The 22,293-nt window shown below is 55.9% G+C and overlaps 1 protein-coding gene across 2 annotated transcripts in view; it reads left to right on the forward strand.

Moving 5' to 3' along the window:
- Positions 1-13,474, forward strand: part of RALGAPA2 (Ral GTPase activating protein catalytic subunit alpha 2) — a 265,476-nt gene extending 252,002 nt beyond the window's left edge. For both annotated transcript variants that reach the window (XM_032461744.1, XM_032461746.1), the window contains 2 exons: positions 7,478-7,517; positions 10,250-13,474. In XM_032461744.1, coding sequence (XP_032317635.1) covers positions 7,478-7,482 — 5 coding nt within the window. In that variant the 3' untranslated portion in view covers positions 7,483-7,517; positions 10,250-13,474. The remainder of the gene's footprint in view (positions 1-7,477; positions 7,518-10,249) is intronic.
- The last annotated feature ends 8,819 nt before the right edge of the window (positions 13,475-22,293 follow it).

Below are 22,293 nucleotides of genomic sequence, written 5' to 3' on the forward strand. Positions count from 1 at the left end.
TTCCTGACGTGTTGGATGTTCCTGTGAGCATCCTGCTGGTCAGTCTGGCTGAGAGCTGGCAGGCCCATGGACAGGGAGGAGAAGATGCAGAGAGGAAGAAACCACCCCTTCAGAGCCAGCGTGGGGACCCTCTGCCCGGGCAGGAGCGGAGGCTGCTCCCAGGTTCCCGGGAAAAGGCAGGACCCGAGGCCAGTTCGTTCCGAAGTGTCGACATGACATTTAATTTGCTCCTCGGGAGAACGCGAAGCTGCTATGTCTCCTGTGAAGGCCGCGTTCGGTTAGCCCTGCTGTCTTAGTCTTGCAGGGATTTTAGCGTGAGTGGCATCTTCTTCCTGCCTCGCTGTTAATTACGGCCCCGGGGACACTCCAGCTGTTGCCAGGAGATGGCCGGCAGGTACCAGCAATTTTTCTCACAAGATGGTTTTTGGAAATGATTCCAAACGCTTATTTGAAATGACCTTGAGAATGTGCTTCAGGAGAGTCCGGGGGTTCTGACACCCCAGGTTTATGCTCCTTGTGAGGCGTGGCTGGACCCCCATGTCCTGGTTCCAGCAGGTGGAATGGATTCCCTCAGCCATCAGGGTGGGTTCCTGGAAGTCTCGATGATTTCGCTTGAATTTCTGCTTAGCAACAACCAGAGCAAAGGCCAACTGGAACTCTCTTAGCAGCAGTTAAGTCTGCAGACAGAAAAGAGAAAGAATATTGTATACTCTCCCTTTCCAGAAGGATACGTGGTGATAACCAGGAAATGAACCTCTACATGGCATGGTAAAGAGAAAAGCCGGTTCCTCCTTTGCCGTTAGCCTCTGAAGTCCCTCAAAAGGCTGAAAAGAAATCCCTTAAAAATGGGAAACATGCCAGTCAACTTCATAAAAAAAATTTAAAAGATTACGTAAAGCGTACAGCGCTGACGTGGCCAGAACTCATTTCCCAGCACGTAGGAAGCCTCGCAGCTGCACTGCAGGGCGTTGAGAAAGAATCAGCAGCATCTTTAGACCACCTGAAGGACATGCATCCCAGGTGCACAGAGGACACGCTGCACCCACCTGCGCCCGCACCGGTGGCCCTGCCTCCCGGCACGCTCAGCTGCCACCCAGCATCTCTTCTGAGCAGGCTCAGCCGATCCGAGAGATCTCTGGGGCTGAGGGAAGCCGCTGTGGCCGTCCAGGACTCACTGGCAAGGCTGCGCCCCGCAGCCCGCATCTCAGGCAAAACCAGGAAGCCAAGGGGGCCGGGCGTTGCTGCTGGAGAATGCTTGGGCAGACCCCGCGGCTGGAGCATCCCCGAGCCTGCCTGGTAGGTAGGGGAACCCTGCTCCCTGGCTGCGTCCCTCAGGCAGGAGCAGCAGCTCAAGAAGCAGCCTGGCTCTGGGTGTCATCCGAGCCCCCTGTGACATCAGGCGTGCGGCTCTGCGGCTAGGCGCCCCTGCCCTGGGCGACCGGGGAGCATAGGGGGTGAGAGCCTCAGAGGAAAGGCGGCCGCCTGCAAGGAGACGTCTCAGGCCGCTGGCTCTGGTTCTGCTCTTTATCCCGTTACCCAAGGCTGCTGACTTGCTGGGAGCCGTACTTAGACACGAAATCTCTGGTCCAGGGGCTCGCACACCTTGGATGCAGCCAAGCTGGATGGGAGCTGCAGCTTCCCTCAGACCATCACACTGACCCCGCCCCCCCGAGCGTCGGCGCCTGCACACATTCATGCCAGAGAGACTTGGGACAGTGAGGAGCGCTGCTGAGACCAATACGGGGGTGGGACTGGCCTCCCTGAGAAGGTGGCGCCTGAGGAAACTGAAGGAGGAGCGAGCCACTGGGAATCTGGAGGCGGTGGGGAGCGTTTGTTCTGGGCAGAGGGAACAGCAGGAACAAAGGCCCTGAGGCAGGAGCTTTGCTGGCGCACTCAGGGAGCAGCGAGTGGTGGTTGTTCATGGGAAGAGGGGGGGAAGGTGCTGAGGAGGGGTCCACGGGCAGCTCCCCGAGGGTGTTACTCAGGGGGTGACCCAATACAGTTCTTGTCTGGAGAGATGGCACTGGCTTCTGCGAGGAGGCTGTTCCTCGGGGGAGGGGGCAAGCTCAGTGACCTCTCACGCACCATGTTCGCGCGACACCCAGCTCGCAGCAGGCAGTGATGTGCGTCTGACTGGGGAAGGAGATGTGGTGATGGGGCCCCTGGAGAGGTACTCAGAACCTCGGAACTAAGCCCTACTCAGGCCGCACAGGTGACTCAGTGACACCCTCCTTGAGGGGTCAGTCTGCCTGGCAGGGGGAGAAGAGGGCGCAGGTGGAATTCTGACCTGCAGGCATGTATCCCACCCACCTGAGAGCCCCCAGACTCACACCAGCATTGGGTGACCGTGAACCCCTGAGCCAGAGTGAAGTATCTGGTGGGCACCTCTCTCTTGTACGTGGCACAGCCTCTCTCTCGTATGTGGCACAGCTTTGAAGAGACTGAAGATGGCTCCCAGTTACCAGAGGAGCTGGGCCTGGAGGCGGGCGTCCCCGGCCCGCCGTGCTGTCGGACTCAGCCTTTCGAGCAGCAGGGAGCAGGTACGGCTCCTCACACGGCGTGGAGGGCTGCCGTGTGCTGTGTGCGCGGCAGCCTCTGCCCTCGCAGAGCAAGACGAGCCCTTCGGTAGTTTTGAAACTGAGAAATGTTGGTTTTGTCCCCCGTCAGATCAAGTCCAGTTTCTCCAAACAAGGCTCGTTGCCCCCCACCCTGAAAGGACCCTGCTGTGGGGAACACACTGGATGAAGCGAATGACAGGGTGCAGGGCCAGGGAGCCCTGCTTTTGTGGCAAAGGCAAAATGTCCCTCCCCAAGGCAGAAAGAACTGTCTTAAAGGATTTTAAAGGATATTTTATGGGACTGATGGCCTGTGAAGCGTGTACCACGGACGCATCCCCACTTTGGCACGGGTCACTGAGAAGCCTAAGTGAAAGCTACCGAAGTACTTCCTACTGCAGGACTGCGGATGGTGCCCCCGGGGAGACGTCTAAGCCGTGGGCTCGAGGGGCTTCCTTCACGTCCAGAAACCACAAAACAGCTTTTATCAGCGAGACCCAGCCAGCCCGTTGCGTCCTTACTGCTTCCTCAGAGCCTCAGACCAGCACCGGAGCTCAGTGTCCCCACAGTCAACACAGACGTGAGTGCGGCATCTCCTGGAGCCGTCAGTTATCAGGGAACTTAAAACCCAGTCCTGAGGGGCACACAGAATCCCAGTGGAGCCCCGCTCACCACCCGCGGCCGCGCCTGAGCTATTAGAAAGCAGATAAACGGAAGTTGGAATAAAACTGAGAGACAAGCTTGAAGGGAGACCAGTGTGTCACCCGAGGGGCAGCACCGTTTCCTTGGCCTGAGGGTGGTGAGAAGTGGGTGCCATGGCCGGGAGCCGAGGTGCTGGGCGCGTGCGAAACCTTGCCTCCCCGGGGCCCGCAGAGGGGTTTATTTCCCCTCGAACTTGGAGCCACCTCTGTCGTGTCACTCTTGGAAAGGTGGCGGCAGTAAGGCTGCCCAGACCACCTTCTATTCTTTTTTGCCATTTTTAAAAACATTATTGAAATATAATTCGTAGACCATACAATTCATCTATTTAAAGAACACAATTCAGTGTTTTTAGGATGTTCACGAGGTTGTGCAACCGTCACCACAATCTAGTATAGAACATTTCGTCCCTCCTGAAAAACAAAGCAAAAACGAAGCCCACTAGCGGTCAACCCGCATCCGTCCCGACCCGCGCCCCAGCAGCCACCAGTCTGCTTCCGGTCTCTGGGATCTGCGGGTTCCGGGCGTCTTGTTTAAAGGGGTTGTACAGCACATGGTCCCCGCCCGCTGGCTGCTGTCACTCCACAGGTTCCCAAGGGCCGTCCACACCGTCGCCTGTATCAGCCCTTTAGTAACTTTCACCGCCAGATAATACCCCATCGTAAGCGTCGGCGACGTTTGGGTTCCAGTCATCGTTTGATGGACGTTTGAGTTGTTTCTGTGTTTTAACTTTTACGAACATCGCCGCTGTGAACACATCTGTACTGTTTCTCCATTTTGAGACATGAATTCAATCTGGTTCGATGGACAGCCTCGCCGTGGCGGGGTGTGGCAGCCATCTCGGTGGTCACGTTCTGGGAGATGGCAGGAGGGTCTGGAGACATCTTTCTCCATGAGGGGCTGACCTGATATTAATCTTCAATTTAGCATTTAGTCAAACTCAGTCATAGATCGGTAAGAGGACATTATAGTCGTGGAAGGGGACGAGAGAAATGCCAGACAAGCGTTTTTGTGAACGTCCCGCCCACTGGCCGCAGCCCACACAGGTGCAGCCCACGTGCTCTCTCTGCTGGTCTTTCGGCCCAGCTGTCCCAGCTTTCTGCTTCAGAATCAAAGTCAACGGGCAAGACCAGCGACCAAAAAGAGGAAGCAGAGCCCAGAGCCGGGGCCGGGGCCAGGCCACAGCCAGCACTGCTGGAAGGCGTCCTGGGCCATTTGGAGATGGTGATGAGGCTGGCTGAGTCCCACGGGTCTTGGGTTGCCAGTGGCGAGCGGAGTGTGGGGCCCGCCCCACCTGTGGCTGCACCTGTTCCCGTCCTCAGAGCCCTTCCAAGGGCCTAAATGGGCCAGCGGCTCTCCGTCCCCGCTCTGTCTGCTTTCCTGCTGGGAGGACGTTTAGCTCCCATCCAGGTTCCCTCCTCGCCCAGGCCAGCTCTCAGAACCATGCCCTTCCCTAATTATCTTGGACCAGTTAATCGTTTCCCACACTGACTGCTCAGTAACAAGGACCCAGGGAGAGCTGCCACTTTTCTGGTCTGACCCTGCCCAGCGTGGTCCCTGGGCAGCCTTGCCTCAGAGATGAGACGTGGGGCAAATCCTGGCGCTTTTGCCCTCCCGATGAGAACAGGCAGGGGAAACGGGCCCCAGAAGGGCCCACCTGTGCTTGCCAAGCCTCCGCTCGGCAGAGCTGTGCAGAGCACCACGGACCTCCAGCCACGGCGGCTGCTTGCTGTGTTTCTCCAAGTCCTTGTTGGCGTCCAGGTGTCGGAGGAGTTGCGCAGGCCCAGGAAGCAGGGCGTCTTTAATAAGAGCGCCCCTGGCTCCTCCAGGCTCCCACTCTGCGTCTGAGCCCCCGAGTGGCCGCGGTTGGCCCGCTGGTGTCAGAGTTCCTCCCGAAGGGTCTCCCCAGATGGGTCAGTCTCAGACGTGAGCGGGGCCGACTTCCGCTTTCCAGCACCACTAACGTGTAAGAAAGACCTTGAATGTAAGACACATAGTAACCCAGCATTTGGTGTTTCTCCTCCTTTTTTCACTATTGCCCCACCGTGGGGACTTCTAAGACATTGTTTTGTAGTTTGAAAATGTTTTTTCTAAGACATTTTTATTTCCTAACTTGCCCCCTCGCCCAGAACACCACAGAAATACCATTTACCTGTTTATTTACCCTGCAAACATCTGGGCTTTATCCTATAAAAGGGTAAGATATTTTTGCCCCCAACAGCACGCGGGAGCCCCTCTGCCGACTCCGCCCCCCACCAAGTCGGGGGTTTAGCTACTTTGCTGCTGTGGCCAGAGCCTAGAACAGTCCCTGGCACGTACCAGGGTGCCCAGCCGATGAAAGGATGGAGTCATTATGCTTTGTGTCTCCACCCGCGGCCCCCCAGCATCACGCACCTCTAGGCACAGCGGTCTCTTCCGGTGCCTCCCAGCACTGCCCAGGTTAGCGGATTCCTCACGCCGACCCCCAGGGACGTGTCAGGAAGCTGACAGTCTGCTCCTCTGTTCCAGGCACGGGGCCCCGCCCTTTGGTGGCACTGTCTGTGTGTCAGGGCAAGTGACATTTGAGCCCCGTGGAATAATTCCAGCAGCCCCCAACTGTCTCTGTCTTTGCATCTCCTTAACTCACCCAGGGATTGGCAGTCTCTGGGACACTCTGTCTGGTCCAGCACGCCACACCGGGCTGCATCTGGGGACACGCCGGGAGAGGAGCGAGCGGTCCTCAGCAGCAATTACAAACAAGCCCTCCATTGTCAGTCGCGCCGTCTGCTTTCTGGGTTCCACCAATCGGGTGCCTGGACGCCCAGCATAGCCAGAGCTGAGGACTGCAGGGGAGGGGGGCCAAGGAGCCCCTGCGTGGGGAGACCTCTTGCTTGCACTGGAGAAGGTCAGCAGCCCGGGGCCCCAGGAAGCCCCTCCACTCGGGAAGACCCCCGCAGAGATGTTCTTCGATTGCCGTCCTCTGTGAGCACACAGGGCCCGGGGGGGAAGACAGGGTGTCTAGATAGTCACATTGTCTAGAGGTTTCACAGGAACTTTCCTGGTCAAGCACCAGGAGCCACACTGCCTGAGAACTTCTGTGCCCCCAGAAACCGAGCGCTGTGTGAAGAGGGAGCAGCCAGTGGTGGCTGGAAGTCAGGGAAGGCAGAGGATGCCACTGGATCGTTTTCTTCAGTTACTTGTCCTGAAATTCCCAACCCCAGACAATTCTGGAGGGTTGGGAGGAGTGAATTTTCATCAACAGGTTGGAAAATCAGAGAAGTCCACATTCCTTTCGGAGAGCCCTACCTAGGATGTATCAGAGGTGCCTCCTCCAGCAGCATCCGTCTTCAAAGCTGGCCCTGGTCACTGTGCCAGCCTTAGCAGGCGAGGTCAGCAGACGATCTTTACAACTGTGGCCGTGCAGACAGCAGGCCATGTCACCGACAAGTGTCCTTTGTCCGGATGTGGTGGTGGTCTGGTGACAGTGAATTCGGAGCATTGTGGGGGTTGGGGTGAGGGGCTGTCCCCTGATGCGGAGAGAGGCTGCGTTTGCTAAGGAAACTCACATGGAAACTAGGGCAGCCGTGGGAGGCATGGGGTGATCAAGAAAGATGGTCACAGAGCGCGGACGAGCTCAGAGCCTCTCCCAGGCTTGGTGGGACTGCCAGGCCCCCACTGCTCCGTGAGTGAGGTGAGCTTACAGCCCAATTTCGCCACTGCAGGGTTCCCTCTGCAGCCACCTCTGCCCAGCACGACGTGTGCTTCCTCCCTGAGGACCGTCACACCGCAGGTGACACCTGTACCAAATCAGCACGCTGTGTGCCACTCCAAAGTCCGTAAATGAAGCTGAGAGCCACGTAAACTTGGATACTTTATTATTTCAGGTCACCCATTGACTTCCAACTCTCATCTTTGACTGTGTTTTAGGCCAAATATTTAGGAAATGCTGGCCGGGCAGTGGGGGGAGGATACAGTGGTCGGTGCCGCCCGGTCGCTGGGGCTCCCAACAGCATCTGTCCCGCATCCTAGGAGAGCCAGTGTCACCTTCATGTCACACTTAGGCGTGTGGCGGCAGCTCCACTCTGTCCTTCCAAGTCGAAATTTAGGTGAATTTCCAGCTTGTGATGCCCTCCGAGGCTGCAGGGACGCTCAGGCAGCCCAGGGGGAAGCATATGATGAGCACCGTGTTCGTGAGTTGGGAGGTGCGGGCTTGTACCCATTTGATTTTATGTTCTTTCCTGCAGATTAAAGAACCGAAGGGTCTCCCCGCAGGATTTGAACAAGGTAAGACTGACACTTCAGCAGATTTGCTCAACCGCCCTGCTCCTCAGGGACCCTCCTCCCTTCCTCCGTGGCTGACATGGCCCTGAGATGCCCCCACCGGTTCCTGCCACCCCACCACCGCCACTGAGGGGCTCTGCCCACGTGTCTGTGCTGCCCACCCACGCGGGAGACCCGGCCTCGCCTCACTCCTGCCCCTGTACTCTGGGCGGAATCAGACACCAACACCTGCCATCCCAGAAAATGTCTTTGTCGCCGCCCTTTTGTGTGCGGGGCCTCGGGGAGCCCGGGGACCGGGGCCTCCCCCTTTTCTGTTGCCGAGCCAGGAGGAGCGGGGTCTTGAGATGGGCCGATAAGACTCGGCACGTGCGGGCCGGCCTTTGACCGCTGGCCTTCGAGGGGCCCCCGAGGCCTGGGCTGGGGGGCAGGCTGTCCTGGGTGTGCTGAATGAAGCAGCTGGGAGTGGGAGAGCAGACAAAAGCTGGGGGAGCACAGAGGGCGGAGGACCCCGCATGGCTGCAGGGTAGGGCCCAGAGGGCAGGCCGGCCGCGGCAGGTGTGACCTCCGTGGGCCTCCCCATTCTGCCCTGTCCGGGGTCCGGGCCCTTCCCGTGTGCACCGATGGCAGCGGCCACCTCCAGGCAGTGCCAGCAGAAAACCCAGCGGGGTGGCCGGCTGTACTGGCTCGTGGGTCCACCGGTGGAAAGGGGACCGGGTGACGATGGTGCAGAAGGTCAGGGAGGGGCTGTCATTTTCAGCCCCGTCACCCGAGGGGGGCGGTGGTGCAGACGCTGCTGCTGCTGAGTGAACGCGGAAGCCGGAGGTTAGGTCTGGATCCTTGGTTTACCCTCCTCGCCCGGGCGGGGCCGCTGGCTTAGGGGGCTGACCCTCCCACCCGGCTGCTCTTTCTTAACCCCACCAGCAGCAGGGATTCATGCAGAAGCCTGTGTTTGCTGGGAGACCCCCCTCAACCTGCGTCCCCCTGCTCTTGACACAAAAGCAGCGAAGTGGGGCTTCGGTGTCCTTTGGACAGACCCGGCTTCCCAAAGGAGGGACAGGCCGAGGGGGTGCAGGAGTGCAGTCGCCCCAGTTAGAGGCGGCCTAGCATGCTCGGTCCACGGCTGCTGCCTCCCCGTCAGTCATGGGTGTGGCTGGCCTGGCAGGAGCCACCGCCAGCCAGGAGGTGCCAGCGGAAAGGTGGGGACCCAAGGAACGTGGGACCTTCCTGGGGGGCACTGCCCTCCCGTGGCTGCATAGCTTCAGGGCTTGTCCAGGGTGGCATCGCCCCCCGCCCCCCACACTGCCGTGCAGGACCTCGAGGGGCACCCTCCTGTCTCCTTGGTGGGGGTGGGGAGTTCAGTGTTTCCCTTCTGACCCAGAATTACTCTCATTTAATATCAGATCTTTGAAAACCACTTTCTCTCTCATTTACTTGTTTTTTTTTTTGTTTCCGTCTCCCAATGGCTCTGCTTACAAAGTGGGTGGCATGGGTCCTAGTTAGCAACGTGAGGTCTCGTAGTTTGAAGGGGCGGTATTTCAAAATGGAGTTTTACCTGGGATTGAATCAGGGTTGTTCCCCTGCTGCCCCTGCACCTTGGGACCCCACGCTGATGCCCACCTCTGGCTCCAAGGGGCTGGGACGATGTCCGTCACCAGTGCCATCCCCGCCTCGGGTGATAGCATGGCTGTGCTGCGTTTGTTAAAAGCAGCCCGTTTTCAAGGACGAAAGCAGCAGGAGAGGGCCCAGAACTCTCTCTACCCGACCTTCCTGGGACCAGAAGGGAGGAGACAGCGAAGCCTGGGCTGGGGGATCTCGGTTTCATAGCAGCACCGGGGAGGGCGTCTCCTCCAGTCCAAGCGTGTTCACAGGTACTGATCTCAGAGGCTCTCCCTGGAAACAGTGAGGTGAGGGCAGAAAATGAAAGAAGATGCTGTCTGTGCGAAAGATAACTTAGGTAAATTAATTTCAAAGGCCAGTAGTCGTAAAAATGTGAAAGGCCAAAGCTCTGGAAGTGAAGCAAGCCGGAGGAGGTTAGAAAGTCTGCTTTTGAGGAAGCGTGGGGTGTCACCCAGAAGGGTTTAAAAATAGGTTACGAGGGGAAGGGTGATGAAACGGGCCTCCCTCGAAGCCCGGCCCCAGGGACCTGTGTCAGCAACAGCGGCCGAGTGTTGCAGCAGCCGGCGCCCGGGTCCCTCTGAGCGCTGAGCAGCCCTGCGGGGGGACACGCAGGCAGCCCTGGGGGGCAGGGCACGCAGACTCCAGCTTCATTCCTTTCCCTCCGGAGCTCAGCAGCGGTCCATCAGTCCTGACCTCCCGTCTCCGGCTCCTGGGGGAATAGAGTTTGTACTCGTGGTGCAAAGCCCCAGTATGTCAGCCTATGTGAGAACACTGACGGGTCCCACCCTGCAGGTCCTCCTGCTTCTCCACTGACTCTGGGCAGAGATGCTCCATGCCCGCACTGCCCACTGTCATCAGGGCCTTTTCTCTTCCGTCTTTGCTTGCAGACTGGACCATGAGGCCCAGTTAATTTGCAAAAGGTCCACAGCTCCTTTCACACCTCGGGCAAGCCCAGAGCAAAGGCCGGGAGCCGGGAGGACCTCGGTGTGTGGATTCGTCCAGCATTCGTCCCAGTGCTGGGAGCAGGGTGGGGTCCAGTCCGCTTCCCAGGCCGTGTCTTGAGACCCACACCCTGCCTCCAACCTGTGCCCACGAGGCCTCCCTCTGCTTCCTTCCAGGGCCTGGCCACCGAGCTGAGCCTCCGGGGGAGGAGCAGAAGAGGAGATGCCCCCATTCCCCACCTGAACCCCCTAACCCAGACTCTGGGGATGCTGCGGTTCTGCGGGCGCCCTCAGCGAGTCTTCCTGTCCCCAGGCTTCTGAAGTGAGGGGAGCCCCACCGAAGTGCTGCAGATCAGACTTTGCAACTGGCAGTGGCGTCTCATGTGCCTCGGGCTTTGGAAGAAGAAAAGAAAGGGCCCCCCCCAACCAGAGATGAGCCCACTGTCATGTGGCGCCGGGGGTGGGGGGGGGCTGCCCGCCGAGGAGACAGAAGGTTCCGGGCTCTGGGGGAGGGGGGGGGCGGCTGGCTCCTCTCGTCTGTAAGCCCTCCCTGCTTCACCCAGGGGCCCGCAAAGCTCGTGACACTGCTGCAGAGAGGTTTTCCCTGCCTTGATGTTGCTGGTGCTTCTGTGAGGACTCCTGCTTTACTCAAAAATGTCATCATCGTGGAAATTGGCTTTCCCTCGGGTCCGGAGCCCAGGAGAAGTTTTACCTCTCCTGCTGTGTTTCCTTCCACCTGGTTCCCGCCACCCGCTACCTCCGGAGAGGCTTCCTGGCCCTGGCTGTGCCGGGGTGACGGTGAGGCGCCCAGCAGAGCGCGCGCAGGTGACTAGAAACGGAGGGTCCTGCCTGCAGAACCCCCCCGCGGGTCAGGAAGCCGTCCAGGCATCCATGCGGCCTGGGCGCTGGCCTGAGACGGGCCCCTGGAATGTGCATCCGCCTCCAGAGGCCTGGCCCACGCTGGCGGCCCTGCCGACTGCCCTGAGGGCCTCACACCCAGGTCCCGGCTCCCGGAGTGTCGGGTGACAGATCCCCAGAAAGGGGGCTGAGCCCTGCTTTTTACTCATTCAGCTCCAAGGAAGGCCGGGTATGCCTGTTTTTAAAAAAGAAGCTGAAAAGTGAAAAGCCCCACCCCCCGCGTGCGCTTGCCCGGCGCCCTTGGTGGGGTCAGCGAGTGTTGGGTGCAGGCCTCTGCTGGTCACCTAGGCCGTCGGGCCGTCTCCAGGGTGACAGCCTTGGGCTCAGAGTGCAGGAGCCGCCAGCTAAGGGCCCAGAGGGTCTCCATGTGGGGGCTTCCCAGCCCTCCCCTGCCCTCTGCCTCCCAGCCCTTGCCCCCACCTGCGTGTACCCCAGCCTGCCGTGGCCACCTGCCTGGGGGTTCCTCCAAGCCCCTCGCCCCAGCAGAGTGGCCACCTTCACTGACAGTCAGCTACCCAGTTGGTTTGGCTTGGACCTGGCCTTTGCAGGAGAAACAGGCCGACCAGGAGCCAGCCTTGCTTTGGGGACAGTGAGACAGGGTTGAGAAGGCCATACCTGTTAGAAGGAGGGGACCCTGCATTCTGGAGAGAGCTGGTTTCTCTGCTTTCCAGGGGACTGCGGGTGGGGCTTGAGGCCAGGCCCCCAGACCGGGGCAGCTGGAGCGCTGTCTGCACCAGAGAGAACCAGAGACGTTTCCCAGGCCAGAGTCACTGGGGGCTCAGTGGTAACATGAAGGGAGACCGGAAGCGGCAGCGTTCTCTGTTGTCAGCAAATGTCCCGATTCCTGTTTTCCTCCGCACGCCCCCCCCCCCCCGCCAGTGTGCAATGGCGTGGGCTTTCTGGTCGTATCGTTTGGCCCTCGTGGCTCAGACTCGACACGTACTGCTGTGCCATCTGCTGTTTACAGAGCTCCCAGCCCTGGTTCCGGCAGGAGAGCACCCCTCGTTCCTGGGCCCCGGAGTCCCCCCTGGGCTCAGACGGTACAGCCTCTGGGGGAATGTTTCACCTTCAGGCTCTAGAAAATCCCCCATTGCAGAGTTCCTGAATTTGGTCTGTGTCAGGACTAGGAGGGCCTATTAAACTCCCCTGGACTACTGCTCCGTGGTTCCATTTTCTCTCTAGGAACCAATCTCCCCGACCTGTCATGGGAAAGTCAGTTGTGGGTAGCAGGTAAGTAGACCTTCCTAGAATCCCTGAGGATTTTGACAACCTCGTGACCCCAGGTGACAGCCAGCAGTTTCATGGCTACTCTCAGTAACAGCTTTGGCTTGGAGATTTGGAACTGGGGAACAGGAAGTCTGGCAACCAGGTTTGCTTGCAATCACGTGGACTTGAATCATTTTTGTTATTTGGGGTGGAAAATTGAAATGATCAAGTTTGTTCTTTTCTCAGAAAAGCAAATATTGTGCTTCTGTAATAAATGCCTTTCAGCAAAATTGCAAAAGCCGAGGATCGCTCATCCCGGGGGGGGGGACCCACCTGAGTTACAGTGCTGACTCGTCACATTAGTAGGTCAGCCGTCTGTAAAGAAAAATGGCCCTAATTGGCCCAAAATGGGTAAGACTCGCCGGCCTCCAGGCAGGGCCAGCCCAGTCCCTCTCCTCTCTTTGCTGATCTCCACCTAAAGCAAAGCTGGTGTTCAGTAGTCCCACTGAGTAGGTTTTCATACTTAAAAAAATATATAGTAATTCCACAAAATGATGGCATTTTAAATAGTGAAACCTTAACTCAGACAGGAGTGAGGACCTCAGCTTGGGGGAGTGACTAGAGCAGTGGTTAAGGCCGCCCTTCCGGAGAGCCAGAGGGAAGGAGGGGCTTCAGACTTGACTCTGCTCGCGGGGCTGATGGATCCGCCGCCGCCTCACCAAGGAGACGGTGCGGGTGTGCAGACGCGGCGGGTCGCGTCTTCCTGACTGTCCTCGGGCGTGACCCCCGCGCTTCCTGTCCTGTCCTGTCTGTATCTGGAGGTCTGAGGGATCCTTCCACGCGCACTGCGATGTCTCACGCGTGGCTGTGTTACCTTTTGTAGCTACTGAAGGGGGGATGTTCACATCCGCAGGGAAACGCAGCAGGAAACAGCCACGTTCTCGTCGCGCTCAGTATGACCCACACGTGAAACGGATGTTTTCCTCTGTCTTCAGGTCTGCAATATTTAGTACATGCACATAAGGGGAAAAAATTGATAAATACGGTAAATTAAGTTATAGTGCGTCGTTTGATTTTTATTTTGCTTCTCTCGTTATTTAATTTTCTTAATGCTCCACATCTGGGCTTAGACGGGCCTATCACCCACTTTGCAGGCACGTGTGGGCGGGGCCGCACCGCGGGGGCGGGGCCCGGGCTCCCTGGCGACCGCTCCCGACTCTCCAGTTTAACCTCTTCCTGTCTGATTTACTGTGACGACTTAATAAAGTAGAAACAGCACTTCTGTGCCACGTGTTTGTTTTGTTCTCATGATAGTTTGTAGGAAGTTTATCCTGGCATCTAACAAAAGGTGGTTTACATCTTTATCAGACGAAGATGTTCAAAAGCATTTGCTTTTAACCAAAGCCTAAAGATGTATCCAAAATGGTGGCCAGTACAGACACAGGGAAGATGACAGGTGCGTTTTTGTAAAAGTGACCTCTCGGGTCATAAGACGGACACTGGGAACCACTCACGGGAGGACTCGAGCCCCGCGTCTCTGACCATGTGCATCACAGTCCATCCCCTCGCCGGGGTCAGGTAGCCGGGCCTGTATCCCTGCGCTTGGTGTCCAAGGCCCAGGATGAGCCTGGCTGTGGCCCCGCCCCTCCAGGGCAGCCTCCTGCGCCAGCGCCCTTCCAGAGCCCCGGAGTCCCTGACCCTGGTAGTGAGAGGCCAGCCTTGAGGGTTTGTCTCATGAATGAGCAACAGACAAGAGGTAATTACGAAATAACGCCCAGCCTCGGTGCGGCTGAAGCTGGGCTGCGGCCCCACCTCAGGACCCCAGCTCTCACATTCGGACCCCTCCGCCGGGTGGGCCCTGCCAGCATCCGGCTGCTCCCCTGCTCTGGGCAGCAGGGAGCTTCCAGGACGTTAGACAATCAGGCTTTGTCAAAAAGCATCCATTTGTCCAGTTAGCAAATACTTGTTGAGCACGTGTACTTCGGAGACGCTTTGGTGACCTCACCAGGGACCCAGGTGCCTTTTTCAGCTTTTGCAGGAGCAGGAGCAGGAGCTCGGAGGTCCGCTATGCTTTCGGTCCGCGGATCCTCGTCGAATGTAGCTCGGTGCGGTTTCTGAGCTCCGCGGCCCGGAAGCAGTGGGTCACTGTGGTTCCTGTAAGTGATCCTGGTCATCTTCAAAAAAATACTCACCCCATCTCAGACCATATTTGCAGACCCTCAGCAGAATTCTGAAAAGAATCCAACTTCCAGTGGTTCCAAAAGGACCCCTCGTACAAATAATGCTCTTCTCGGCCGTTCTTGGCTTTGGCTAGATGCTAGACTTTAAAGAAAGACTAGCCTTCGGGTGCAGCCTGGTCCTGGTGTAATTCTCCAAGCATTCCAGGGAAGGGCCGGCGGTTTTCGCACCTGCTGCAGCGGAGAGCGTCTCTGAGGGGTGCGACTCAGGTACTTTTCACTTCCGTACACACGTGAGCTAGTGATACGGTCCTCGGTGTGTGTGTGAACGAAAGTGAGGCCACGTTGATTTATTAAACAGTTTATGTCAAGGGGAACAATTATCATTCACCCTTCTTCCTATAAATGGAAATGGCCTTAATTGCATTTCATTTTTCAAATCAATAAGCGAAGGCCGTGGAAATGGAGCCCAGCGGACTTCGTCGGCGCGTCTGGTTCGCCGGAAGCACCGCCGCTGCGGCCCCAGCGCCTCCTGCAGACTCTGGAGCTGAGCCTCCCTGGGGAGGCGGGCTCGGGCGGGGGCTGGGTGGCCCGGGCCCCATTTCCCAGAGGCAGCCCTCCCCCTGAGCAGCAGCCCCAGTTCTGAACCGGCGCACAGGCTGTGGGAATTGTAGCCACCGCGTTCCCTTCAGCCGCCATGCAGGTTTCCCTGAGGCTGAGTCTGCAGCCGCCCTGGCCCTCCGCTCACTCGGACCAGGCCCAGCTCGGAGCAGGGAACTCGCTGACCCCGAGACTCTCCCTCCGGGCAGAGAACAGGGTACTGGCTTTGCCCGTCTCTGGGACTCGGGGAACCACTGGGTAATTCCTCTCCAGAAAGACACATTGCTCTTGTCTTCAGGTCTGAGCAATAGACTTGATGGCCAAGAACCTGGGGCAGATGTGGGCTCCCCATGCTTATGGCGTGATGCTCGGTGGCCTGCTGCCTCTGAAGGACCTCCTGCCCCCTGCACACGTGTCTCCAGGACCATTTAGCACTTGGGACAGTTTGGCCAAAAGTCTCTGTTCATTTCTCCCACAAAAAGTTTTATGTTCAGTTTAAGTAAAAGAAGGTAAAGACGCATCCGTGGCCTTAAAGGACAGCCCTCGAGTACAGTAGGAAGAGCCCTGGTCCCCAAACCCTCAGCAGACGCCCTCTGCGTGTGGCCTGCACAGCCTCGCTGCACCTTCTGCCCCAGGTGACACAGCAGGACCGGCCGATGACCCCGGAAGTCGGGCTGTTTTATTTTATTTCATTTTATTTCATTTATTTTATTTTATTTTTAGTGGAGGTGCTGGGGATTGAACCCAGGCAGGACCTCGCGCACGCTAAGCATATGCTCTAGCACTGAGCGATTCTCCCTCCTCCCATTTTAGGTAACTTGTTTTTTAATCTTTATTTTTTTCCCATCTTTTTTTTTGTTTTTTAGTTGGGGGGTACTTAGGTTTGTTTGTTTGTTTGTTTATTTTTAGAGGAGGTGCTGAGGATTGAACCCAGAACATCGTGCATGCTAGGCATGTGTTTTACCACTTGAGCTGCACCCTCCCCCCTCCCATTTTAAATACTAGTCTCTGCCCCAAATCAAATGTTCTCAGACGTGCACGCCAGAACAATCTAACAGCAGCCACGAAAGGAGCGGGAACTCTGAAATGATACTCCTTTGGAGAATTATAAAAGAATTTTCTGGAATTGGAGCTGGCTTCCTTTTTGTTGTTAACATTTTAAATTAAGAATACTTTTAATCCCTAAGTCTCCACTATCCTGAGTTAAACTGGATGAGATGAAGGGGTGAGCATTTACAACCAGCTTTCGTGTGAAGAGATACTTGTCTGGAAGATTCTGCCTCTTACAAGGGAGAAATTAGGAAGTCAGCATCCTCCTTTACCATGTCAGATGTGAAAAACACTGGCTGGATTCCTTTTTTGGACATTGAAACCAAAATATTCCCACTTCAAATATCAGATGACGTTGTGTATGTGATCAAAATTCTATTTAAAACATTATTTTAGGAAATAAAGGATAAATGAATAAATCTTCTGAAACAAGAATGCTGTCCCCGTGTGCCCAGGTGTAATTTTCAGCCTTCCACTCGTACGTCCCACCTCCCCCTCCAGCAGGACACTGGTTGAGTTTACAGAGAACCTTTTATATAAAGAGGTCACACCTGCCGGCTTCCACCTTGACAGCAGGGTCGGGGGCGGGAGGGGCTGAAAACTGGAAGTGGTCTCGCCGTGGGCGTGAAGCGGCAAGAGGCCTGCTATTACAGCTCCTGAAAGGACCTTTCTGACTTCAGAAAATAGCCTGGCAAAGAAAAGCTTTTTTTTCTGTGAATACTCAGGGACTGCGTTCTGTGGCTGGGCCGGCAGAGGTGAGTCCTTGGATCAATATTCCCCCAGAAATGGCCGCTGGGCTAAGCGCAGGCAGGGGGCCGCCCTGGCAGACCGCCCTCCCGCCCTCCCCTGAGCGGGCGCCGCGCCGCAGCGTCCTCTCTCGGGCACCTGGAAGCAGCCAGGGCTGCGCGTTAACAGCATCACCCCCTCTGCCCTTTAAACAAGACCACCTCGTCTTCCTCGTTGATGGGCGCTTGCAGGCCCACGGGAACCAGCTACTTTGGTCACTGCCTTCAGGGAAGTCTTGGCACCTTCATCTTGGGCACCAGGAAGAGTGAAGACCTGGAGCTGGAGGAGAGGGCAGGTGCCGGGAAGAAAATGCAAAACAAGCTTTTCTTAATCAATAAGATTGATTTACTGATCACTACTGAGATTTTTAATGAAATAGCCCACGTAGTGATTTGTACTTCCCACTTTGTGCTCTGTGCGTTTTTCCCCTTCTCAAATGACTGCCCTGCCCCGCTTCCAGCCCCTGGTCCCTGGCAGACTTTCTGCAGATTAATGCAAACTCACACAAAGACACAGCCTTTCCTTTTTAACAGAAGCAGTAGCAGACAACACACGTCACTCTGTAACTTCCTCTGTAAACCTCACGAGATGCCGTGGGCATCCCTCCCTTGACTTGTCCTTTTTAATAATTGCGTATTATTCTTTATGTAGATGTAACCTTCTTAAACGTCTGTAGACATTCGGGTGGCTTCCAGTGTTTCTTAAAACAACGGGCACCTGTGATCAGTACCGTCTCACCGTCTAGCTGACACACAGCTGCCTTTACTTCTGTGAGATACATTCCTAAACGCAAAATCACCGCAGCAGAAAGTACGCGTGATTTCTTTGTGAATTTTCTTAAATTCTTTTATGTTTAGCTTCCTGTTGATTTTTAGGGGAGCCAAGTATTTTCTTCATGTTTTTTTACCAGCTCTAGGTGGGTACTTGTGAACTGGGTATTCATCTCCCCTGCTGATCTGTTACGATCTTCATGTCTTCCTTCTCAATTTTTATGAGCATTTATGTAACTAAGTTTGCAGCAAAACACGCTTTTTCATAGTTAGCTCTTCGTGTTTGCTACTTTTTCAAGTAAAAAATGTAAAGTATGAAAAAATAAAGGAAAGGAGATGCAGTTTTAGCCCTAATAGACTATTTGGTCATTTTAGAATTCTGTAACATCAGTTTTCAGGGTCTATAAAAAGAGGGAAGCCAAAATTCACGTGTTCCCGTGTTTGCAGGAGGAAACTCAGTAAGTTACCCATCAGCTTAAGGAAAGGAAACACTGTTGTCAAGGGGGGCACCCAGGTACAAGGGAGAATTCCAGCCGCAATGAAATGAGGCAGTTACGGACGAGGAAAGTCAGGCCTCCAGTCAGCTGGCCCACCCCATGGCCCGCGTCCCTGTCCGTGACTGCATGCCAAGGAATTTCCTGATTTGGAAGAAATTTTCTGAAAATACTAATGTATATACGCATCAGAACACACCTGAGTTCACCTTGGATTGCAGACTGGAGAGGACCGTGGCCCGGGGGTCAGACAGCCCTGCTTCCGATTCCAGCCGCACCCTCCCCACCTGGCCTCCAGCCCCAAGTTGCATTCTCCCTGACCCCTCTTTGCTCGCCTGTGGATTAGGGCTGTCGTGTGGATGGAGATGCTGGCCTCCCGGGTGGCCCCAGGGATCGCCACCCCGGTGTTCACACCCTGACAGGGCCTCTCCCTCACTGAGTCAGAGAGGACCAGTGGGACAAAGAAGGCATGGCACAGAGATGGTGCGTGTCTTCCAACATGAGTCGTAGCAGCACTGCTCGTCCCACCGTGGCCTCCTGGATGGCTTGCTCTGGAGAACGGCCCGGTGAGGTGGGGACCCCAAGAGGGCTGGGCAGACCGACCACGTGGGCGGGGCCCTTCTGGGAGTGGATCCCCCAGTCCTTCCAGCCCTCACTGGCCCACAGCCCCAGCCGACATCCAACGGTAACTTCACGAGGGACCCGCCCCAGAACCTCTGTCCACAGTTGTGCTACCTGGGATGTGGTTCGTGGCCTCATGTCCAGAAGGACACTTGCGAACAGCAGCACGTTCTGATGGTGCTTTCAGTGGTGTGATGGGTGAGATGACGAGAAACCCATTCCGAGGGCCTGGACCACCTCACCTCGAGGAAGAAGTGCCGTGCCTGGAGCCAGGGGCCTCGGTTCCGACCTCTGAGTCTCGGACGGCGAGCCCGGCCCTCACCATTCGCAGGCGTTGTTCTCATACCCAGATTAGTGACCTTGAGTTTTTCCACACAGCGTTAATGGGAAGACCACACAGAGAAATTCACATTCAAGCACTCCGGAAACCAGACAGTGCTCTGAAAACGGTGTCTCCCAGGGACCTGCTGCACCTAACAAACCACCCCAAAACACAGTGACTTCAAACAACAGTCACTTCATTAGTCTCATGTTTCCGGGATGACGAGGCCCACTTGGCTCTCCCCGACCCCCGGGCTCTCCTTTGCAGGCACCCCAAGACAATGGGGGGTGCTCTGAGACACTGGGGGGGCCAGAGTCGTCTCAGGGTTTCACCTCCTTCCTGTGTGTCTGGGGTCGATCCTGGCCGTTGGCTGGAATCTCATCTTGGGCCGTCAGCCCTGCACCTACGTGTGGCCCCTGTGGGCAGCCTGGGCTTCCCCACAGGCGCAGAGTCTGAGCCCCAAGAGGGTCCAAGGAGGATCGGCCGGGCCTTTCCCCGCCTGGTCTCAGAAGTCACGCAGCGTCACTCTCGCTGCATTTTACTCGAGGAAGCAGTCCGCTCACTTTCAAGGGACAGACACGCATGCCACCTCCCAGTGGAAGGTTGTCACAGAGTTTGCAGAATGTTTTAAGAACCTGCACCAGGGGCCTTAACGTTATGTAAAATTTACAGTGGGTGTTGTCGCACATTGGTGGATGGAGCTGGTGGACATCAGCTGACAGACTTCAGAGAACTCAGAATAGCCACAATGAGGGAGTTCTTACCAGCCCTTGACCCAAACAACTCAGTCTCACAGCACATGGGCGGTGCTTGGCTGCAGATGGCCGGCCCCACTCTGGCCAGCTGAGGGGAATAAATAATTTATTAGAGGCTCTGGGCTCCCGTGGGCCCTGGGGCTGAAAGAACCAGGAACGACACCCACATCACCTGCCAGGCAAGTCCAACTGCAGCCCGCACCCCGGCGCTGTCCTTCACCTCGGCTAGCTCGGAGAGGGGGCTGGAGGGAGGGGCCTGCCAGAGCGACCACAGCCCAGCACGCGGAAGCCCCGGCGCTGGCAGTCTCCGGGAGGTACAGAATTACATTTTTTATTGAAATGTTTTCTTCAAAGTGACTTGACGGTGAGTCTCAGATTCAGGTTGTGTGACGGGCCCCACTTCCCCCAGGCTGGGTGTCGCCCTTGGCGGCCGCTGAGCAGGGACACCTCCCGGCCAGTGCTCAGGGATTTTTCCTTCTCGCGCTCTGGCCGGTTGCCATGGTTCTGGGATGGCCTGTTAACTTGCCTGCAGGTGTAGAATAGTAAGTGGTTTCCTCAACCAAGTGCCTTTAGAACCCGCGTGGAGGCAGAGGGCTGACGGAAGACGGCTCGGGCACGCCAGCTCTCGGCGATGCTGAAGCAAAGCGAAAATGGCCCCCCATCTACGAGTCCGGCACTGTGCTCACAACATGCGGGAGCCTCGTCGCAGCCGCACTCGCTGAATAAACCTGTTCCTCAGGGGTATCGATGATTTGAGTTTGCAGGGCGGGCAGTGTAGAAATAAGACGTTTCTCCAATGCATGAGACAGGAGATGCCTTGAAATGATGACACACGAGCTCCCCTCTCTCTCACCTGCATGTAATTTTCAGGCTTTTTATTTTGGAGTCAATTGGCCAAAACACAAATCAGTTGTTTCCATGATTGGGCTTCTTGCTGTGTATGTCCTCAAGCTGTCAGGCCCCCTTGACAGGGAGGCGGAGGCAGGACTCTTGGAGTTTCACCCTGCGTTTGAATTCTCCGCCACGGGCACATCTGCCCCCCTTCCCGGGGGTTCATCTCTATGAACCGCCGTCCCTCTTGCTCTCAACTAAACGTCCCCACTGACTGGCCGTGTCACTTCTTAGGGCCTCCCTTCCCCCATCTGTGACATGGGGGTATCAATACAGCCTCACAGAGTGATTCTGGGGAATCAGTGGGTAACTCGTGTCGAAGCCTTAGACCAAGTCACTAATCGGAGCTCAATGAATTTTAGCTCGTGCTGTTGTCACAAGTCCACCATTAGTTGGAGTTAGCGGCCTCTGGTTCAGACTTCATGCCATCAGCTCCTCCCGGGACACACTGACTGTTGGCAGCCACCCTTGGCAACATTCTCTGTGTAATTAGGACCTGAACTCTCCACCAGAGCACCTTAAACACCAGCAGGCACACAGATCCCCTGGGGAGCTTGTGAAAACGTAGATTCTGACCCGGCAGGTCTGCGGCAGGGCCGGCGAGTCTGCATTTCTGACCAGCGCCCGGGTGATGCGGCTGCTGCAGGTCACGGTCCACACGTTGAGAAATGAGACTCTGAAAAATACATACTGGGAAATACAACACATCTTCCACTGTCATTGCCATAACCGAGGCACTTGCGAGACGGGCTTGGAAACCTACCTTAGAAAAGGGCAGGAAGAGGGAGGGAACTCCTCAACACGGCTGACTGCGGCCTCTCCCTGTTGGGCACTGATCTGCATGCCCCAAATGTTGATGTTTGCACAGTTCGGAGAGCTCCGCCGTCATCACGAAGGTGCTTGCGGATTTTTTTTCCCTTGACATATAGTCAGTTAGGAGGCGTCAATGTCTGGTGTACAGCACCATGTCCCAGTCATGCATGCACAGACATATATTCATTTTCATGTACTTTTCCATTAAAGGGCATTAAAATATATTGAATATAGCTCTCTGTGCTGTACAGAAGAAATTTGTTTTTTATCTGTTTTTATGTATAGTAGTTAATACTTGCAAATCTCGAACTCCCAAATTGATCCCTTCTGACACCCTTTCCCCCGGTTACCATAAGATAGTTTACTGTATCTGCAAGTCTGTTTCTGTTTTGTAGATGAGTTCATTAGTGTCTTCTTTTCTCTTTTTTTGGATTCCACATATGAGTGATATCATATGGTATTTTTCTTTCTCTTTCTGGCTTACCTCACTTAAAATGATGATCTCCAGGTCCAGGCATGTTGCTGCAAGTGGCATTATTTTATTCTTTTTTTATGGTAGAGTAGTATTCCATTGTATATATATACCACAACTTCTTTATCCAGTCGATGGACATGTAGGCTGTTTCCATGTCTTGGCTATTGTAAATACTGCTGCCATGAACATTGGGATGCAGGTGTCTTTTTGAAGTAGGGTTCCTTCTGGATACATGCCCAGAAATGGGATTGCTAGGTCATATGGTAACTCTATTTTCAGTCTTTTGAGAAATCTCCATACTGTTTTCCACAGTGGCTGCACCAAACTGCATTTCCACCAGCAG

This window comes from Camelus ferus, chromosome 19 (assembly GCF_009834535.1).
Source record: "Camelus ferus isolate YT-003-E chromosome 19, BCGSAC_Cfer_1.0, whole genome shotgun sequence".
Classification (NCBI taxonomy): domain Eukaryota; kingdom Metazoa; phylum Chordata; class Mammalia; order Artiodactyla; family Camelidae; genus Camelus; species Camelus ferus.